General features: G+C 38.7%; 1 protein-coding gene across 1 annotated transcript in view; it reads left to right on the top strand.

The window, feature by feature from the left end:
- The window catches only part of DNAH11 (dynein axonemal heavy chain 11), a 321,410-nt gene that overhangs the window by 93,870 nt on the left and 205,524 nt on the right, over positions 1 to 22,016 (top strand). Inside the window, exons 29-30 of the mRNA XM_013051673.2 lie at positions 6,271 to 6,420; positions 9,704 to 9,937. Of these exons, the coding sequence (XP_012907127.1) occupies positions 6,271 to 6,420; positions 9,704 to 9,937 (384 nt within the window). The remainder of the gene's footprint in view (positions 1 to 6,270; positions 6,421 to 9,703; positions 9,938 to 22,016) is intronic.

Raw genomic sequence — 22,016 nt, forward strand, 5'->3', positions numbered from 1 at the left:
ACTGCAAACATCCAAATGTCCCTTAACAGTAGAATGGATAAAAATGCTGTGTTATGTTGCTGCAATGGAATACCACTTAGCAATGGAAAAAACCAAACTAGTGCTGTACCTAATACCATAAATAAGCCTCATGAACATAATGTTGAATTAGAGAAGGCAGACACAAAAGAGTACTTCTTGTATGAAGCTACATTATGTAGAGATAGTGTCCATTTTTGAGAGGAGGGACTAGTGGCTGCCATGGGATATTAGGGGTTTTCTGGGTTCAGGTATATTCTGTTTCTTAATTCTTGGTGGTTATAAGAGTCGTGTTCACTTTATTAAAATCTATTAAGATGTACACACTTGATTTTTTTTTTTACTTCTCTCAATTTTCAGAAGGTTATTTAAAAATAGCATTTGTGTTGTGACTATATTTATGTAAGTTTATGTGTGCATGCTAAAGATGTTAAGAAACAGAATCAGCCCTGCTCTATAGATCCAAGTTATATTTATAAGTAGAAGGTCAAATTGCAAAGTATGTATATTTTATTTTTAGTAAAAATAGATTAAGCTTTACCTGTTACCTAGTATTGGCTATAATGATTTACAAAATCTGTAACAAGCTAATTTAGTCTTTTGGGGGTTATATAAGTAATTGCATCTTCATTATTGAAAATGTGAAAAATATGGAAATAAACATAAAAGATTGGAATAATATACTGCTAGATACTGTTTTTGAGTGATTATAGTTTTTAATGTGTCTATGTCATATATACTTATTCAAAATTGGAATGTTCTTCTACAATATATTTAGAATCTGTAAAATGTTTCATTATAAGAATATGCCATAGTCTATTTAAACAATGTCTAGAAAGTTTTTGCACATCTAGATTTTCAACAAAGTTGAATGTTCATTTCCCTGCACTGTCACCAATACTGAGTAATATTATTAAAAAGAAAAGGAACATTTTGGCAGATTGGCTTAAATTTTTGCTCATGTAGAAGTAATAAACTCATTTTACCTTATTCTGGAGGATAATATCCATAATAGACAGGACTAACTTTTGGACATTACTTAATCATACATACATATCATACATAATCATTATGGCTGTTACCATTATAATGAATTAATGAGTTAATGACTACAGAGGAATACATCTTGAGGTGCTCGCCATGCCAGAAGTGGTACTAGGCTTTTCTGTTTTTCTCGGTTAATCAGCAGAGGCATCTTTCATAGATGGATCAAATATGAAATTAGATATGGGCAAAAGGCAAGTGGTAAGCTTTGAGAACGTAATAAGAAGCTCTAGTGATTTTATTTTCCTTTGCCTTTGTTTTCTAAGTGAACATAGGGTAGACCAGCTGATGTGATTGATGGCTGGATTGGTTTGCATGTTATGTTATAATATTATGTAAATGAGTTAAATTTTTTACTTTATTTACACATAGGTAAATAAACACATTTAAATAGAGAGCTCTTCCTAGGCACAGTTGCCACATATAGGAATTCAGTTACTAAGGATTGGTTAAGTACCAATCCTTAGTAACAAAACCAAACCCAGCAACACGGTCCAAAGTTAAGATACTGCAGTACATTTGATGTGAATAAGAGCAAAAGACAGACTTCACAAAAATCACCAGGTGAATAACAAAGGAGCATCATGCCTCATGGACAGTTTAGACCATCTGAAGTCTGTCCACGATTGGCCATCATGCAGCTGTTACTCTTCACACAGAGACAGCAATGCATGTAGTGTGTTATCTCCTATCCCCAGCGGTGAACCATGTAACATTTTACAGACAAACATAACTGAAGGAGGGAATTTGTGGTAAAATTGGAAACCTAGCGAAGAAAGAACATTGATCATGCTAAATGTTAAATTTGGTACTTAGATGTAGTTATAGAATGCTCACTGGGAATGATGGCTCTGTATCATTTAAAAAATTCTAAATTTGCAGCCAGAGGATTTCGGTGAAAATGAACTTGCTGATACAAATGAAAACAGTTATTGTGCCAAAATGGAAGAAAATGTCCCAAGGGCAATGAAGGAAATACCACCCCACCCCAAAGATAGCTTCACATTAAAGAAACTCTAAAAGAAATTTGATGACGTTGAAAACTCAAAGGATAAAATGCTGGTAGATGATCCAGATTTTGAAAGGAGTGTGGCAATTCTTGAAGGCAGAGGAAAGATGCTCACTCTGTGTCTTAAGTTCTAAGATAAGAAGAAAAACACTAATCAAACTACCCCTGATAAGTTTTCTATGAAGAAATAAAAATCATCAATATTTTTAATATTTTAAATTATACTGTCCGAAATATTTGTAGTTTTAATTTTATCTCCTTGTACTTCTGTAACCAAGAGTGAGAAGGATTTTAATGTTTTAATAAAGGCTTTTAGAAGTCTGAGGACAATCATAAGTTTCCCATCAGTTATTCAGATTGTGCAGTCATTGTTATGATCCCACACTACTGTGTGAAGCAAGGACTGCCTGTGTATCTACTCATTAATGGGTGGATGTACCTGATTGCTATAAACGGTAAACTGAGAGAATAACCTTTTTTTTTTTGCTGCTAAACTTTTAGAAACCCATCTGAGATATGATGACATTATTGATTTGTGATTTAAAGTGTTCAAATCCTTTCTTTTTTTTTTTTTAAAGATTTTATTTATTTATTTGACAGACAGAGGTCACAAGTAGGCAGAGAGGCAGGCAGAGAGAGAGAGAGGAGGAAGCAGGCTCCCCACAGAGCATAGAGCCTGTTGTGGGACTCGATCCCAGGACCCTGAGATCATGACCTGAGCCAAAGGCAGAGGCTTTAACCCACTGAGCCACCCAGGTGCCCCAAAGTATTCAAATCCTTTCTCTTTCTTTAGTGAGATAAAAACAGGGGCCTCTAAGGCACTCATTTTTCTTTTTAATCATATAAAGGCATTCTCAAGATCACACTAACAAGGAATTTTATTTTAGTGTTAAGAAACACAGAGATCTTCATAGAAATAGAACAGATTTGAGGACACCCGGGTCCACATTCGTTAAGAATCAAAGAGAAACAAAATAAGAAAAAATCCAATTCTGTTGTCTCAGAAGCTTTAAATGGAAGATTGGACATGAAAACGCCCAACTTCAAACGTGTCAGGGGTGACGACGCTGCAGCCCATGGGGTTTGCATTTCCCGGTCACTGACTGAGAGACTCTGAGTAGAAGTTGTTTGGAAACTGTTTTCTCACCAAAGCAATAATGTCTGAGAGTGTCTAATAGTTGAGGTCTCATTTATCCTGCAGCTTTCACCTGAATATTATTTAGGCCCATTACACAGTAGAAGCCATTAAACATCTGTGCACTTCCTGGCTACTTCAGCTGTGACAGTGAGTTGTTAGATTATTGGAGATACTTTCTGTGTGTAAATGTCCACTGGGTAATGTACGGGGATGGAGGAGAATATGATAACCGAAGCTGTGATCATCCGCTCTTGCTCTGTCTACTTTCAAAGTAAGTGAGAGTCTCAAAAACTCATCTATTTTCAACTCTGATTTCTAGCTGCGATTTTCTCTAGTACTAAAACTGCAAATACAGCACAAATGGTGAGGCCCAGCGCTTCAAAGATTAAATCAACCTTAAGGAGTTCCTTACCAATATTGGTTTTGGCCTTGTCATGCGGGAAATTGAGGCAAGTTGGTGTTGTTCCTAGAAGCTGCTATTGGGGTAGTTCTGAAGTCTGGTTAAACTGTATTTCAAGAAAAACTCATTATGGGGACGGCATCTGTACTCTGCTAGTAAATGCTGTGTAGCTTTCAACCATCTTCTGGCTCTCAGCACCTTTCTTTTCCGTTGAGGCGCACAGTTTACATAACCTAGAATTAAACATTGTAAGGGACACAGTTCATTGTATGTATGGACCACATCATCTTTATCCATTCCTCTGTTGAAGGGCATCTTGGCTCCTTCCACAGTTTGGCCACTGTGGACATTGCTGCTATGAACATTGGGGTGCAGGTGCCCTTTTCTATATCTTTGGGGTAAATACCTGGTAGTGCGATTGCTGGGCCGTAGGGTAGCTCTATTTTTAATGTCCTGAGGAACCCCATACTGTTTTCCAAAATGGCTACACCAACCTGCATTCCCACCAACAGTGGTAGGAGGGTTTCCCTTTCTCTACATCCTCTCCAACACTTGTTGTTTCCTGTCTTGTTAATTTTAGCCATTCTGACTGGTGTAAGGTGGTATCTCACTATGGTTTTTTATTTGTATTTCCCTGATGGGTACTGATGTTGAACAATTTTTCATGTGTCTGTTGGCCATTTTCTGCCTTCTTTGGAGGGGTGTCTGTTCATGTGCTCTGCCCATTTATTGATTAGGTGTGATTGCTCATTGGTCTTTCAGTATTTGTTGACAGAAAAAAAAATCATTATATGCCATTCATTTATAAGTTAATTGAAGATGAAATTGCTAAAAAAAATTAAGTATACAATTCAGTGGCATTTGTGCACTCATGGTGTTGTGCAAACATTGTCTCTATCTAGTTCCAAAATATTTCCATCACTCCAAAATAAAACCCCATGCCCATCAGTCACTTGGCATTCCCTCCTCCCTCTAGCCCCCAGCAACCACCAATGTGCTTTCTGTCTCTAGGGATTTCCCTGTTCTGGACAATTCATCTAAATGGAATCATATAATATTTGGTCTTTAATTTAGCATCATGTTTCCCAGGTTCATCTGTGTCCCGTGTATCAGTACTTCATTTTTGTGTCTGGACAACTTCCCATTGTCTGTATGTGCCTCATTGTGTCCAGTTATATACATCATTGGATATTGGGGTTGGTTCCACCTTTTGGCTCTTGGGAACAAGACTGCCATAAACGCTTGTGTACAAGGATGTGAACACTTGTGTACAAGGTACCTGTTTTAAAATATTTTGAGTATATACCTAGGAGGGGAATTGCTGGGTCTTAATTGTATGTTTAACTTTTTGAGGAAAACTCAAGTGTTTTCCACTCACAGTGTTTATTTGTACTTTTTGTAAGGAGGGACCTCTTCTTCCCATTCTTGATACTGCCTCAGGTTCACGCTCTGCCACTCACTATACCCCAGGAGAGGCCAAGTGCCTCACCCGATTGTTGTCCTTGTGAGTCTACTTTCAGAATGCACGCTTTCCTCCTCTTTCCTCCTAACAGCACCTCTAGGTGGGGAGCCCTGTTCTGGTCTGTGCTGATAGACTACATGGACAAGTATGGTTCTTCCGGTACTCCGAATTCCAGTTAGGCTTTAGTCTCCAAATCAGCCTCTGGCTGAACAAATGCTGATCTGTGTCTTTTAATTTGGTTTTATTTTTCAAATAGTCTGGCACCTATAGTAGAGTTCACAATGTTATTGGGGGTTCCTTTGGAGATATCACGATCTAAGGTATCAAAGTTAATGATGGCAGAAGAATTTGAACTTCATAGATAGGACCTGGATTTGGAGACCTAACATCTAAAAGCCACTTAGTTTGAGCATTGTCAGCCTGACAAAGTCATCTAGCATTTTAGCTTCAGTTTCCTTGTCAATAATGTTGGGGGAATCTTTTGTAATAGATATGTCATAGAGTACACTTAAGTATCAAGGCAAGCGCGCACCAACATGAGACCCAACACGAGACGAAGGTTGTATGTAACGTAAATTTCCCTTTCAAATATTTGAACACAGCTTTCCTGTAGTAAACGATTTCTATAGCTTAAGAATATATCTGAACTTTAGAAACTCAACCATAAAATTCCCAGCAGGGTGATTGCTACAGGTATATGGCACAGACAGGGAAGTTGGTAAGTGTCTAATCTCTGAATAAAAGATAGGTAACTTTTTATGATAAGCATTGACCACCTAACATCTGATAATCCAGCCAGAGTGCCTGGCCACTTCTCCATCAAGGCCCATTCATTCATTCATCCATTTTTAAAGATTTATTTATTTAGTGTGACCCAGGGGGGAGCAAGGGGCAGAGGGAGAGAATCTCCAGCAAACTCAGTGCTGAGCATGAAATCCCACATGAGGCTTCATCTCTGAGCACTGAGATGGTGACCTGAGCTGAAATTAAGAGTTGGTTACCCAACCGACTAAGCCACCCAGGTGCCCCCATCAAGGTCATTTTAAACTCTGGAATTTAAGAAGTAATGGCTATTTTGAAGAAAAACATTTTGAGACAACTTTTATTACATAAAGAAAATTGCATGAACTCATCCTTACTAGGTTACCCAATAGATCTCCAGTAAAAAAAAATGCTCTTATCTTTCCAAATGATCATAGGTGACACGTCACCTTGCCAAACTCTTCGACAGCATTACAGATCTGCAGTTTGAAGAGGGTCACGATGAGTCGACCCACAGAGCGATCGGAATGTACAGCAAAGAAAAGGAATACGTCCCGTTCCAAGCTGAGTGCGAATGCACAGGCCACGTAAGATTTGATGATGAGGTTTTCTGGGCTGTGAGAGTATTTTCAGGGTAATTTTTAAAGGATTGAACAAGAAAAAAATCAGCTGCGGTCACACCAGGCCCTGGTTGGTTTGGAGATCAGAGCTTCCTGTTTGGCCTCGACCGGTGTGACCCCTCTGCTTCCCGGTTCCTGCTCACATGGCTTCAGCGCCCCACAGGCTGTCAGAAAGGCTAATGGCTGAGCTTGTTAGGAAGGATCATCACGGGTTGAGCGAGTGGACCCCAGAAGGAGAAGCAGGTGCAAGCCCAGTGACAGGGTCTCGCACAAAGCTTGCTGGTTCCACCACTGAGAGTTGGGGTGAAGTAGTGCCTTGCAGGAACGCACGTTTAAAGAGTCATGTGGTTCAGGAATGTGATGTGAATGTTTAGAATGGCTGCTCATAAATAAGTGGATGGAGTCTTCCACACTGATGTCCCGTTTCCTAACTACCACATGCTCCGACAGTTAGGTTAGCGTATTTGCTCCTCGCCCAGCTGGATACCTCAAAAATATGCTGAACGGTCACCGGCGAGATTGGCTCATGACGATTTATGAAAGAGCTCCTGGTGTTTGCAGATGATGTAGAGGAATCGCATCTTTTTATGATGATGCTTGTGCAGCTCGAGTTAATCCATGGAGTCACTGAGACAGTGGCCTCCGTTCTAGAGCTGTTTGGGTTGTGGCGGGGTTCCTTAAAATGTCCCTTGCAGAAATGCAATGCCAAGCTTCTTCATCTTTTTTTTTTTTTTCCTTTTTTTTTTTTAAACAGGGGTTTTCTTCATTTCTCTCTGCTGCTTTTTAATATTGTACCAAGAAATCCTGCCAAATGAAGGGAAAGCAGATGGTGGAATACTTTGATTAAAATATATTTTTTGATCTCTTGGGCTCTTTAGGATATTATTACAGTGATTAGAAAAAGTCACCATAAACTATCTTGACAAAAGTGTGCTGCTGCCTGCTCCCTGCCCGGCAGGCTGCGAGCCGATTGGCATAGTGCCCAGAAGGAGGACAGTCCACTTGACGGATGTGGTTGTCAGTCGCAGAAACCCTTGGTACTGAGCGTTTTCACAGAGCTCTCATTAGTTCTCTATAAGCAGTTTCGGCCAGAGACTCGAGCATACACTACGCTGATCTTCTAATTGCCTTTGTTTGATAAAAGATGCTTTTCCTTAAGGTCTTTTCTTCCCCTGCACTTTGATGATTGGTTTCTCCCAATGTAGACTATTTGTATTTTGTTTGATGAGTGTTGATTGAATACCCACCATGTGCCAGATGCTGGGTTAATCTTCTGGGGATCCAGAGATAAGTAAGACATGGTCCCTGTCTTTGAGGAGCTCGTGGGCTCCCTGAAGAAATGGATAGTTGGCAATAATGGGAAGTGGTAATCGTTGTTAAAGAGGGTTGGGCAGAAGCTGAAGAAACACCAGCACAGGAAGGGATCAAACGACATCTCATCAGAGCTTAGTTCTCAGATCACACTGAGTTAAGTAGCCATTGTTGGCACAGTCATTTGAACATGAGATGATCCATGAGTCTATATGTGTGTTTGGTCTTCCCAGATGGACTGGAAGGTTCTGGAGAGAAGGCGGCTATATTGAGGGTAGGAATCCCAGAGTATTTGGGAAATGCTCAAATGATGTATGATTTCCTGAAGGAACTAGTTGCTGGGTGACGCCAAGGGTTGTGACTTAGTGACTTAAAGTAGTGATGGGACTAAAGTAGTGATGGGATCACAGACCTTGAATTTAGACATGCGAACAAAACCCAGTTACAGCGTCAGAAGTGAAAGCTTTGGGGAAGATGGAGCCCATTGCCAGGGCAGTGCCACCTTTTTCATTCAATGGGGAAGACTGTCAGCTCATTAACTACACAGTACTCCTTCCCAGTTCTCCAGAGAAAGATCCTAGGAATGAATGTTTCTGCCATTTTCACACACAGACAGAGGGGGAAAAAGTGTTTTGCTTTTTTTTTTTTTAAAGATTTTTATGTATTTATTTGACAGAGAGAGAATGAGAGTGAACGTGAGCAGGGGTGAGGAGCAGAGGAAGAGGGAAAGTGGGGGAAAGAATTTCAAGCAGAGCCCATGCTGAGAACAGAACTGGATGAGGGACTCCATCTCACGATCCCTGAGACCATGACCTGAGCTGAAACCAAGAGTTGGACACTCAAATGACTGAACCACCCAGGCACCCCCCGACTAAACAGTTTCAACATCTTCACGATCTCTTATGGTCCTTGGAATTGATTTATTATAGTCATTTTTTATTGCTTAGGTCATCTATTTGTGAATATTGTACATATCCTTTTTATGAGATAGTATCATTCCATGGCAACAGATATATGGGTAAATACAATAAAGCATATTTGAATAGGTTAGAAAATGGGTTAAGATAAATTTGTGGGGGCAAAATAAACTTGCATTTTAAAAAAAAGATTAACTTTCGCAAGTCAGCAGTTGTACTATCTCTTATACTCTCCTGCTGTCTAATTTTTGACAAGTGTGAAGACGAGAACCAGTAGGGAATATAATTAAGACATTTGCTGGAAACACTTTGTCTTAAGACTAAGAACTAGGAAGATTTCAGAGAAGAGTTTTCAGTATATTTAAAAATTATCAAAAAAACCATATTTTTAAAACAATCTACCAATATCCCCAGAGCTCTAGAATATTATTCTAGCATATGCCTCTATCTAGTAGATGGCTGTGATGGGTGGTTTCTCAGAACACTGTGCATTACCACAGGGGATCCTAGTCCAGAACCCTCTTGTCTTCGGATGTGAAAAATCAGTAATTGAGAATATCTCCTCTGTTGAGGCTGCAAAAATTTATTAGCCATCCTGTAGGTGGAGTAACTTGAGCACTGTCCTGGGAAAAGACAAGTTCAATGGGCTTCCTTCACTGTTGTTCTGAGTTGTTCTGATCCTCTGAGTTCAACTTCCTCTAGTTTTCTACCTGGATTTAAAATAAATCCGGAACCCCTGGGTGGCTCAGTTGGTTAAGCGTCTGACTCTTGATTTAGGCTCAGGTCGTGATTTCAGGGTGGTGAGATCAAGCCCTGCATCCAGCTTGAGATTCTTGTCCTCTTCCTCGTTCCCCCATTCATGCTCATGTGTGCTCTCTCCATCTCAAAATAAATAAATCAATCTTGAAAAGAAATCCATGTAAGGCCTCTCTCTCTGCATGGCTTTTAAGCCCATGGAGGGATGGAGTTCTCTCTCTTCCACAGTTAAGCCTGTGTTAAATCATTTCAATTTGCTTCAAAAGGTGGAAACATGGCTCCTGCGACTTGAAGAGACCATGCAAGGTACAGTGCGACGTTCCATCACAGAAGCCATAGCAGCTTACGAGGAAAAACCTAGGGAGTTGTGGATCTTGGATTTCCCTGCACAAGTTGCCCTGACAGGCTCACAGATCTGGTGGACGACAGATGTTGTAATAGCCTTCAGTAGACTGGAGGAAGGCTATGAAACGGCCCTCAAGGATTTCCATAAAAAACAGGTATTTTATAGGTGCGGGCTTTTGAGGCTTGAGGGCACTTGAAGAGGTAAGCATTCATTCCTCCATCATTTAGGGAGTGTTGTCTGTGTGCCAGGCACTATGCTGGAACTATTTCAGCAATCAGTGGTTTGATTTTTCTTTTTCTAGCTTTGTGTCATCCTTCTGGTTGGCTACACGGGTAAAAAAAAAAAAAAAATCACGTCACTCATCTCTCAAGTCTCTAGTGTCTCACATGTACTCAGATACTGTGCCTATTTCTGTCCTTCTGTGTAAGACTCTCCATCTAGGCTAATGGAGTATTTATTACAAAATATGTACATGATTTGCATGACTCAGAGAGATGGAGGGCTCTTCGGCAAAGACAGATGTTTTCATGTATTTTGGGTTTTGGTTAATTACAGATCACAGATGAGCAGTTTTGGAAAATGGTCTATTTCGAGTTCCATTTTATGCACCCCGCTTCCTCTGGGACTGCTCCGTGAGCCTCCCGTCTAAAGGTGTGCTCCTTGTTATGGAATTGTTTAAAGATTCGGCCTTTTTATTGGCTTTTAGATTACGAGGATATTAAGCTGGAAAGATATTTAAATATTAGTGTTTACTTTTCTTGGTTTCAGCGGCTGAAGTGTGAATCCAGAGACATTAAGCAGTTTTCCCAATGTTGTACAATTTGTAAGTAGCACTGGCAGGACTAGCAGGATTCCGAATGGTCTCCACTGCTTTCTATTGCTTGTCCTCTTAGCACTACTTTAAATTCAGTCCCTGAAAAATCAAATAGGTGCAGAGGGTGAAGGATACTTGGGTCATTAACATATTCAGAAATTTAACATTTTAGAGTGTTTTGATTTTTTCTTTTAATTTTGTTTGAATCTTGAGTGGAGATCACCTGACTTACTGATGTTACTAAAGAAGTCTTTATATTACTTACTTTTGGAGAGAAATGGATCCTTGATGTGCGTCTTTAGGAAAAGGGGACGTTGGTTTATATTGAGTAGTCTTTAGGTTACTGGGTTGGATTTTCAAAAGTGACTGGTTTCTTCCTAGGGCAGTGGCTCTACAATTCTAGTCAGTGCCACTTGGGTGAGGAAACTAAGTAGGTGATTTTTTTTTTCATGGACATTACCAGTTAATTAAATTGCAATTATATTACAGTTTTATAAAAATAAGTTTCTGGTTAGTTAATTTATTGATATCTCTGCCTTTATTAAAAGTACTTTCATTATCTATTGAAGAAAGGATTCTTTAAAAAAAAAGTTTTAACATCCTCTCTTAAATTTCAGGTATTATCAATCATTGCTGAAACTTAAATTTTTCAGCCTACATATGCCTACGTTATTTTTCCCTGACTTCGATCAATTATCTCTTTGCTTACAAGATACCATTTTGTGTGATCATTAAATACTTAATTGCTTAAAACAGTAAATTATATGTTGTGGGTATTTCTTCTATCAGTTTTATTTTCAGTGTCATGATTTCTTTATTAACGTGTGTTATGAAAGATTTAGAAAAAGAAAGTACAGATTGAGAAAGAAAAAAGGGAAAATAATTTTTAGAAAACACCCATAGCCCGATAGCTTTTCTTCCCACAGGTGACCATTGATGACATTTTGGCATATAGGTGTCAAAAATTTTTCCTCTTTTTTTATAAATGTGTTGACACATCAGTCTGTCTCTAAATATATGTCAGTGTGTAGCTATTGACATAAACATGTACTTGTGCTGTTATCTGTCGATGTATCTACATATACATAGAAAAAATATTTCTTTATATTTAATACATTTTGTTACTTTTTCTCACTCAATGTTATCTACCATTTTTCTTGCTATAAATATATATCAAGTTGGCAAATAGAGTGATCGAATATGGGTATGCCAGAATTTATTTCCTCCCTTCTCTAGGTTTGCTCTGATCATCTGAGGGCTCGTCAGCCTTTTTGTAGGTTCTATACGTCCAGCAACAAAGTTCTTGATTTCACAGTGCTTACGTTCTGGTCAGCTGTTACTAGATCATCCTCTTCCTCACAAGGACTGTGGAAATTCTTATTCTGATCTCCACTTCCTATTTTACATGCTGCTGTTTAATGTTTTTTTTTTTTTTTTTTTTTTAAGATTTTGTGTATTTACTTTTAGAGAGAAAGTGTCTACAGGGGAAGGGGTGGAGGCAGGGAATCTCAAGCAGACTCTGTGCTGAGCATGGAGCTCAATTTGGGGCTTGATCTCACCATCCTGAGATCATGACCTGAGTGAAACCGAGAGTGAAACACTTAGCTGACTGAGCCACCCAGGCATCCCTAATTTAATTGTTTTTAAATCAACCATTAATTGGGTTATCTAAATCTTCGATGTACCAACATATTAAGCTATGACTTTGCTTTTTTTTCTTTTACTCCATTTCTTATTTTAAAATCCAATTCCCTTCTTCCTGTAGTGTATCTTTTAGTGATTTGTTCAGTGACAATAATGTCCTGCTTATGGAGGACATTTTCTGATTCCTTGTCTTTTGACTTCCTTCTTGACAGTTAAGGCCTAAAATTCTAAGTTGAGAATAATTTTCTTTCAGAACTTTAAAAAATATTCTGTTACCTTATGGCCTTCATTGTTGCTATAAACTTTTGGGTCATATTATTTTTCCTTCATGTTAATTGCAGGAACATTTGGTCTTTGGTCTTTGGCTGCTTTTATGATTTTTTTGTTTCTGTGGTTGTGATGTTTTCTTCTAATGTATCTACCTGTACATTTTTTTTCTCCTGCTATTAAAATTTAACCTGCTTAGGACTCTGAGAACTTCTTGAATCTTTGGTTACATGTCTGTCTTCAATTTTGGAAAATTCCCCTCCATTTTTTCTTTAATTGATGCCTTTCCTCCATTTGCTCTAATTTCTTCATTTAGAATTTTATCTGCTCTATGTTGAACCTTCTCATGCTCTCTGTCTTTCAACCTCTATCTCATATTTTCAAACTCTCCATTTTTTTGTGCTGTAATTTAGGTAGTTTTTTGAATAGTTTATTTATTATTGAATAATCTCTACACCCAACATGGGGCTCGAACACACAACTGTAAGAGCTAGATTTGCATGTTCTACTGACTGAGCCAGCCAGGCGCCCCTTACCTGACTTGTTGAATACATTTTCCACGTCACTAACTTGTTTTTCATAGAGGATAGTGATTAAGAAAGAAGTATCGAGGTCCATATTATATAGGTTCAGATGTCAACTCTACCATTGGTTTATTAGCTGTGCTGCCTTGGGCAACTTATTTAATAATTTTGTGCTTTGGTGTTAAAATCTGTAAAGCAGTAATATTAATAGTACCTGTATTGTAATATTAGGATTAAATTAGTTAATATATTTAAAACACGATTTTAGAGTGCTTGACCCAGGGATGCCTGGGTGGCTCAGTTGGTTAAGTGGCCAACTCTTGATTTTGTGTTAGTCATTGTTGCTGTCCCCAAAATGACATAACATTGGTGTCTAATGTGATGCATAATTAATTTATTCCCCCCCATAATTTATCGTAACATTTTAATACAGACAAGGAAATCGAATTGTACAATGATGTGCAAACCTAACACCAGGATTCTACGATTAACATTTTATTTTCTTTATCACATTATCTGAGCTTTATCCCCTGCTCTATAGTTCCCTTAGTCCACCTTATATTTACAACGAATTGCAGATGAGTTGTAATTGCAGATGCCAGTAATCTTTACCTGTAAATATTTCAGTATAAATACTAATTTCATCAGTTTTGATTATTGTATCTCTAATTTCCCAAAGTTCTTTTTGGTTTTTGAAAAATCAGTTTATGTTGACTTACCTATCTCTCTTTATGATGACTCATCTCTTCATTATGGTTTTTATTTTTTATCTCAATTCTTTGAAAGAGATATTTTTTCTTTAAAGATTTTATTTATTTGACAGAGATCACAAGTAGGCAGAGAGGCAGAGCAGAGAGCCTGATGCGGAGCTTGATCCCAGGACACTGAGATCGTGACCTGAGCCCAGGGCAGAGGCTTAACCCACTGAGCCACCCAGGTGCCCCGAGAGACATTTTTAATAATCTCATCTAGACTGTTCTAATGCTAGTTCTTTTAAGGCTGGTTCTTCTGTTAAACTGAATCTGGTTTTTTGTGTGTTCATTTTAAAATTTGAACTAGGTGTGTGTTCTCTGTAGGCATTCTATGTGCCCTGGAGAAAGCGTGCATGCCTATAGTGTGTTTCTCTTCTTTGCTTCTTCTAGGTCTCCACAGATTTTGTGGATGCTAGATTAATTTTGTGGTTGATAAATCAGTTGAGGATTTCCAGATCACGTGACATGGGCTTAAGGTTTTGTTATCTCTGAAGGGACTTTTTTTTCCCTCTCCAAGGGCTTTCATCTTGCCTCTCTGAGCGGGTGGGTAGAATTTTTCTAGAGCTCTGTATTAGGCTGTGTAAGACTCAGAGAATCTCAGCTATATATCAGCATCTCAGTTCCAACTCACGGGCTTGCTCAGGGAGTGCGAGAGGCAGGAGACAGAAATGTTGTGTTTCCGTGTGGCAGTTTGAATCTCAGTCTCCAGATGTTTGAATCTGTCCCCAAATCCTACGTTAGGTTGTCATGACATTTGCTACTGATGAGGTACACTGCCGGCATCGGGGACTATCACACACTCACTCCCACGCCCCCCCCCCATTCCCTCTCTCCTTCCACCTCTCTCGTTTTTGCCATGGACTTTGCACATGGGATATGTTTGCTTTGTGTGTGTTTAATGAAGGAGTTGCCCATTTGGCTTAATCTAGTACATTGCAGAATGTCGTTTATTACGACTGCTTAATACTGGTGATTAGGTTGGTTTTTGATTTTTGGCTGTCCTTAATAGTACTGCAGCAAACAGCCGTGTATATTCATACATACAGATTGTGCATATTTTTCTTTATTTTTTCGGGATAAACTTCCAGAAGTAAGATTGCTAGGTCGAAGAGTGTACCTCTTTTAAGCCTTGTGGAACATTGTGGAAATTCATCTTCCCATTCTCAGTATATGAAACATACCCACTCTCTCCCGTTGGCAACAATGGATTGTTTTTATTCTTACAGCTAAAGTTCTTCATATCCCAAGAGCTTCCACATATTCCACTAATTAACAGAATTTAGGGTTTTTTTTTCTCCCTTAAAATAAAGTTTTCCATTCTGTTCAAGAGTTATGTAATGCTTCCTTTTCATGTTGGATGAGAAGCAGGCAACGAGGAAGGTTTATGAAGAAGGCATTCATCCGCTTAATTATGAAACACTTTTAGCACAAATTGAAATGTTTGACAGACCACCCAACAGATGCCTTCAGTACAGTGTTTCAATTTTGTAACTGATACTAATATGCATATTAGAGAATCTAACATTTGAATACTGTTGAAGCCTTGGTGTGGTTCATGAGAAGTGTGTGCATCTAAGTTGAAACCCCTTTAGTGTGCTCTCTTCGAAAATGGATGTAACCATCTGCTGGAGTTTGTTTTTAATTAAAATTACTCACGCTAATACTGTGAGCAGTTTTTAAAGTGAAACGTTAGTCCTTTAAAATTGCTCCATTTTAAACTGAGATCAGAATTGGCTATAATTGATGATCTACCTGCCCAAGTTATTATTTTAAATTCTTTGTTTCCTTTTATGTGAGATAATGTTGGGATTAAAGGCAAAGATACTGCATTTTGGGTGTATATCCCTACTACCAATCTAATAAATTCAGTCATTCAGATTTGAGGGATCTTTGGCAAAATACTTTGTTCTGGAGGCTTGGGATCTGGTAAGAAGGATTTTCTACTCTTCCTTTATTTTTAATCTGTGTGAAGATCATCAGAAAAGAGATGGGAACATTTTGGACTTGAAAAGCTTAGTTGCTACTGTGTGGGGACATGACCCTGAGCACTCTCAGTAACTCAAGATAAGCAATATAAAATCATTCATCACCCCTCCCAGGATGAAGAAATACATATAAGAAAGAGACTCTCATTTTGCTTCTTAGGGCCAGTGCTTGGCCTCACTTTTAGTCACTGAGAGATTCTTTCAAAACCAGTTGGATCCAATGTTGATAGTGTTCCTTATCCCAACTTTATTGCATGAGTAGGAGAGCCTATGAAGCCTGAAGCTACCCAGTGTATGCTGAACACACGAGTTATTCTTCTTGCCTCTCTAGAAAAGCATGATCTGATAACCTCTTTTTTTGTAATGTAGCAGGAACCCATATGAGTGGAACACATACTCTTTACCTCCCCTCTCATCTATTAAAAGAAAAATTTCCATAATTTACCAATTTAGCAGGCTTTTACTGAGTGATTCATGAATCAGGCATCATCTAGTCTAACAGAGGCCCCAAAATGCTGATAAAGGAAGGGATTTTTATAGTCCAAGTGAGCAGGCACAAGGAAATTATACAGGGCATCTGCTGATTGGTTAAATCAGGTTTCCCTTCCTCAAATGGAGCAAAGGGACATCTTGGAGCTGCGGCAGGTCTCTTGTATGGAGCAGGCGGCTGCTGGCTGGTTGCCCTTGGCCTGCCTTTCTAGGGAAGCTGAGCCCAGAAATTAAGTTCTGGTGTGCTGACCCAGGACGAGGCCTGAGTGACTTCATCTTTGGGTTTCGTCTGGTTACTTTCACACAGCCAGAATTTTACTGAATAGCCAGCAAACAATAAAAAAAAAAAAATCGTATTGTATCTGGATACACTAAACCAGTTACTTTGAGGAATGCCTAGAAGTGGACAGCAGATGAGATTGGTTGTTGAGAGCGGAGAAAACTTCAGGTGAAACAAGAGACTATTATAACAGGAAGCCTGTTTGATCCAATGAAGTTGGAATTTGTCATTGGAAATGACAAACTCAGATTCAATAACTAAAACATAAGTGGGGTCCATGGCAGCCTTAAGGAGTAAGTGTGGAAGAGACGGACAGTTGGAACCACTTCTGCCTTCTGTATATCCCAAGAGATTTTCAGTGGGTGTGTTTGCTCCCAGGATGAAGTCCTGAGAAGTGCTTCATAAATACTGTGAGATGTCTGTAGAGGACTTTTGCTATGACTACATCTTGACCCTAGATTCCTAGTTGGGCAACATTTTCTTTGAAGGATAGGATAGAAATACTTTAGTTTCTTTGGGCTGTATAGTTTCTTTCACATCTGCTCATTTCTGCTGTTGCAGTAGGGAAGAAGCCATAGGCAAATTTTTAAATAAAGAGCCATGGCAAGGTTCCAATAAAACTTTATTTATAAAAACCAGTAGGGATCACCTTTGTCTGGTGGCCGGTGGTTTGCCAATCCCTGTTCTAGAGAAAGCAGCAGAACAGATCCTGAGGTAACTCAAGAACTCCACAGTGACAGATGTAAGAGCAGATTTATTGCCCATATATGCCATGTGGGTCCAGTCTGAGCCATAAATCCAAGGACTGTTTCCTTAAACAGACCATAACAGCAAAACTTTTTAAAAGATTTTATTTATTGGTCAGAGAGAAAGCGCCCAAGCAGGGGCAGCAGGAGGCAGGGGGAGAAGCTGACTCTCTGCTGAGTAGGGAGCCCAGGATCCAGGGATCATCGCCCAAGCCCAAGGCAGATGCTTGACTGACTGAGCCACCCAGGGATCTACATAACAACAAATTTTTGTAGTTAAGAGGAGAAAGAAAAAAAAGTCGAGTTTGGGGAGAGAAGGAAAAAGATCACGAAAGGAACCGTAACTTCCTATGAGAAGAGATTTTAAAAAGATCATGTAATACTATGTGTGACTTAATGTTTAGCATAAAAATTTAAAATAAAATTTAAAACAAATGGATGATTTTCCATGAACATTGTTTCTGAGATAGATTCAAAATGAGGTAGAAATTTGAGTAGACCCATAACCACAGAAATAATTGAAATGGTAATCAAGGCAGTTGAGTTGGCCAATCTCATGAATTTATTCTCTTTTTTGGTCTGGATTTTTCACTTCACACTGTTGGGTGACCATCTTCTGTGGGTCTCAAGTTTTGTACATTTTTTGAGCAGAGGAACTTAATGCCTTTGTTTATTATATAAACACCCTTGGAAGATAGTCTCTCTCACATTTCTCTCCAGGGCAAAGGGTAGATTGGCTTACTGTCCAGTATAATAAAGAAAAAAACCTCCTTCCAGGGCTAAGTTCAGACATGGTTTTGCTTTCGTAAAGATTTGGGTTCCCTAAATTCAAGATTCTTGTCCTATAACACACCTCACTACATATACAAGCATTATGTGGCTCTTTTGGGGTTATCCCTTAAAAGTCCGGAATCGGGGATGGGTGCAAATGCTTATATGTACATACTAATCAGTGCTATTGGTGTGACTAATGACCTGTCCTTTATCTGTGACCCAGAGACTCTGTGTCTTCTGCCAGGATCCCTTAATCTGAGCCAGGCTGACTTGAGCATACAAGGAGAGTAAAATCTCACACTGTTCTCATTTCTTAACAAGTGTGTTATTGCATGTGTTAGAAGTTCATTCTTGGGCGCCTGGGTGGCTCAGTGGGTTGAGCCGCTGCCTTCAGCTCAGGTCATGATCTCAGGGTCCTGGGATCGAGTCCCGCATCCGGCTCTCTGCTCAGCAGGGAGCCTGCTTCCTCCTCTCTCTCTCTGCCTGCCTCTCTGCCTACTTGTGATCTCTGTCAAATAAATAAAATTAAAAAAAAAAAAAAAAAGAAGTTCATTCTTTTTCGTTGCTTACCATTCCATTGTGTAACCATAGCGCACTTTGTGTATCCATTCTGTTGACTGATATTGGGGTTTCCAATTTGAGGCTACTGTTTCTAAAGCTGCTTGAAACATTCTTGTCCAAGTCTTTTGATAGGCATAGATTTTCCTTTCTCCTGCATAAAATATCTAAAAGTGAAATTGCCGAATCATAGGGAAGGTACATGTTTACTCATTTAAAAAAACTGCCAGACAGATCTCCATTGTTACATTCCCATTAACAAGGTGACACAATTCTAGTTGCTTCATATACTGGCCAGTATTGAGTGTCATCAGTTTGTACAATTGCAGACATTCTAGTGGGTGTGACATAGTAGTAGCTCGTTGTGGTTTTAATTGGCTTATCTCTAATGTCTAGAGATGTTGAGTAACTTTTCACATGTTTATTGGCACTCGTGTATCTTTTATTGTGAAGAATCTGTTCAAAAAAACTTGCCCAGTTTTTTTGTTTGTTTTTAATTGGGATGTTTATCTTTTTATTGTTGATTAGAGGATTTCTTTATTTGGTAGCAGTTCCTTTGAAAGAAATGAACAGACTGCTCATTTTATTAATGGTATGTTTTGTGAGTGAAATGTTTTCATTTTGATGTGTAGTGTATCAAATTTTTCTTCTTTGATTGATAATTATTGTGTCAGGCATAAGAAATTCTTACTGTCTCAATGTCATGAAAAAGAGTCTCCTGTTTCCTTCTAGGAGCTTTATAGTTCTGGGTTTTTCATTTAGATCTGTTATTCATACATAATTTTTTTTTTTTTTTGCCTTTCCATTGTATTAACTTGGCACCTTGATCAAAGTCATATAGAAAGAGATCTATTGCCAGACTCTCCTGTTGTATTAATCTCTTTATGTATTTTCATGCAAAATCCACACTGTATTAATTATGATAGCTTTATAGTAAGCTTTGAAATCAGGTTAAATATAGCCTCCAACTTAGTTCTATTTTTAAATTTTTTTCCACAATTGTTTGGGCCATTCTAGGTTCTGTTCATATCTACATAAGTTATCATACTGTTTATTTTTGGAAGCCTAATCTTTTAGCCTAATTAATTTTAACTAGGATGACATCAAATAGAAATAAGAATGTTGGGAGGGTGGATATCTCAACCATGATGCATCTTATCTAAGAACATGGTGTATATCTTGACATAGGTTGTGTTTAATTTCTCTCAAAATATTTTCCTATTGTTTTCAATGTCAGGGTCTTGCACATTTCTTGTTAGACATAATTTTAAATACTTAATATATTTTGATGCTTGAAAATTTGTTTCCCGATTTTTGTGGCTGGCATATAAAATAGATTTTTTAATCTTAGGACTTTGCCAAATTTGTCTTAGGACTTTGCCAAACTTTGCTTAATTGTTTTAGTAAGTGTTTTTATAGTTTCAAAGGCTTGCTGTGTCCATGAACATGTCCCTCTGTCAATAATGACAGTTTGACTTCTGGTCTCGTATTCTTCTTTGCCCTTTATTCCCTCTTCCTGAATTTCTGACTCAGCTAGAACCTCCAGCGCCATGTTGAATGGAAGTAGTTAGAGCAGACCTGCTGGCTTATTTCTAAGGGAAGAATAATTTAAATTTTCACCATTAAGTATGATTGTTGCTACAGATTTCTGGAGATGCCCTTTCTGAATTTGAGGGAGAGCCCTTCCATTGCTATATACTGAGAGTTTTTATCTTGAAGAGACATTGAACTTCTTCAAATCTGTTAAGATTTTTCATGTGTCTGCCTCTTTTATTCTGTTACTGTGGTGAATTTTTGAATGCTAAGCCAACTTTGCATGCCTGAAATAAATGCCACTTGGTTAATGATGTATTATCATTTATATATGTATATATGTATTTTTGCTGGGTTTCATTTGCAAATATTCTGTCTAGGAATTCTCTATATATGTTCACAAGGAACTTTTATCTGTAGTTTCCTTTTAATATCTCTGCCAGTTTGGGCATCAGCATTATGTTCTTTAAAAGGAATTGGAAAATATTGTATTCTCATGTATTTTGTGAAAGAGTTTACGATAGAAATCACTGGAGATACCATCTGGGCCTGGAGTTTTCTTTTGGATCATTTTGTTAATTATAAATCAATTTCTTTTTATATATATATATGATGTTCTATAGCTTTTTCTTTTTCTTTTTTTTCTTGTATCACTTATGAAAATGTGTGTTTTTCAAGGTACTTATCCATTTCATCGAAGTCAGGTCTTGGCACATTACAACCCTCTGGCCACCTCTGGCCCAGTGCCTGTCTTTGGATGCTTCAACGCTGCCATAGCTACATGGAGTCATTTCAGTGGGGACTTTGTAGACCTCAGTGCCTCGGATGTTGACCGTCTGGACCTTTACAGGACCTTGACTTTCAGCCTTGATCTAAATTTTCAAATGTATTGACGTGAATTGGTCTTCAGTCCTTAACATTATCCTTAGCACACCTGGAGGATCTCATACCTAGTGTGGGTGGTTTGTGTTCTTGCTCTCTTTCTCTCTGTCTCTCTCTTTGAAATCAGGCTTTCTCTGTGTTTATCCTTTTTACTTCATTTTCATAGAACTGATCTTTGACTTTGCTGATTTCTGTCACTTGTTTGATAGTTCTCGGATTTCCGCTTTATCTTGATTACTTCCAACTCCTTCAATTTCCTCCTCTTTTTCAGTTTTCTTAAGGTGGCAGCATACTGATTTTACACCCTTTTTCTTTTCTAATACAAGCATTGAAAGGAAACATTATAACTTGAGGAATATCCACTAGAAACCTGCAGAGAAAATCATGCTTAATGGTGAAACTTTGGAATCCTTTCCATTAGTGTCAAGAATGAGGTAATTAGGTGCACTGTCGCTGACATTGCTCAGTACTCTGCTGGGTTTAGCAGTGTGATTAATGGAGAAGTAGGAAATGCACAGCGGAAAGGAAGGCCATAGTGGAAAGGAAGGCCATGCCCTGATGGTGTCAAGAGAATGTGGGACCTGGTTTCTTTGCCACTTTGTTCCAGCTGAAAAGAAAATCCATTGCTCCTGATATTGCTGAAGTGGAAACATGGGTGGTTTTCAGGATTCGAGATCCTTGTTGGTATTGTTCTAAACCAAAAGCAACATGACTTCCTTGTTAGGTCCAGTCGGGAAGGGATCGAGGGTTGTGGTAGCTGACCCCTAAGCACTATACTCATTACTTTGCGGTGCTCGCTCAGGTCTGTGAGCTCAGATCTTAACATTTAAACAGAGGGCCCCTTCCAGCTTCTCGGCCACTGTGGCTCAGGTGTGCCTCAGTTGGGAAAGGACTTGCCCGATGCTGGTGAAATTGCACACTTCTGCTGCAAAGATGATGATGTTCTGCGTTGTCTTATTGAAGCCTGTAGGATTGAGAGGCATAG

The sequence above is a fragment of the Mustela putorius genome, unplaced genomic scaffold (genome assembly GCF_011764305.1).
Source record: "Mustela putorius furo isolate JIRA1106 unplaced genomic scaffold, ASM1176430v1.1 tig00003845_pilon_pilon_pilon, whole genome shotgun sequence".
In the NCBI taxonomy this organism is placed as follows: Eukaryota; Metazoa; Chordata; class Mammalia; order Carnivora; family Mustelidae; genus Mustela; species Mustela putorius.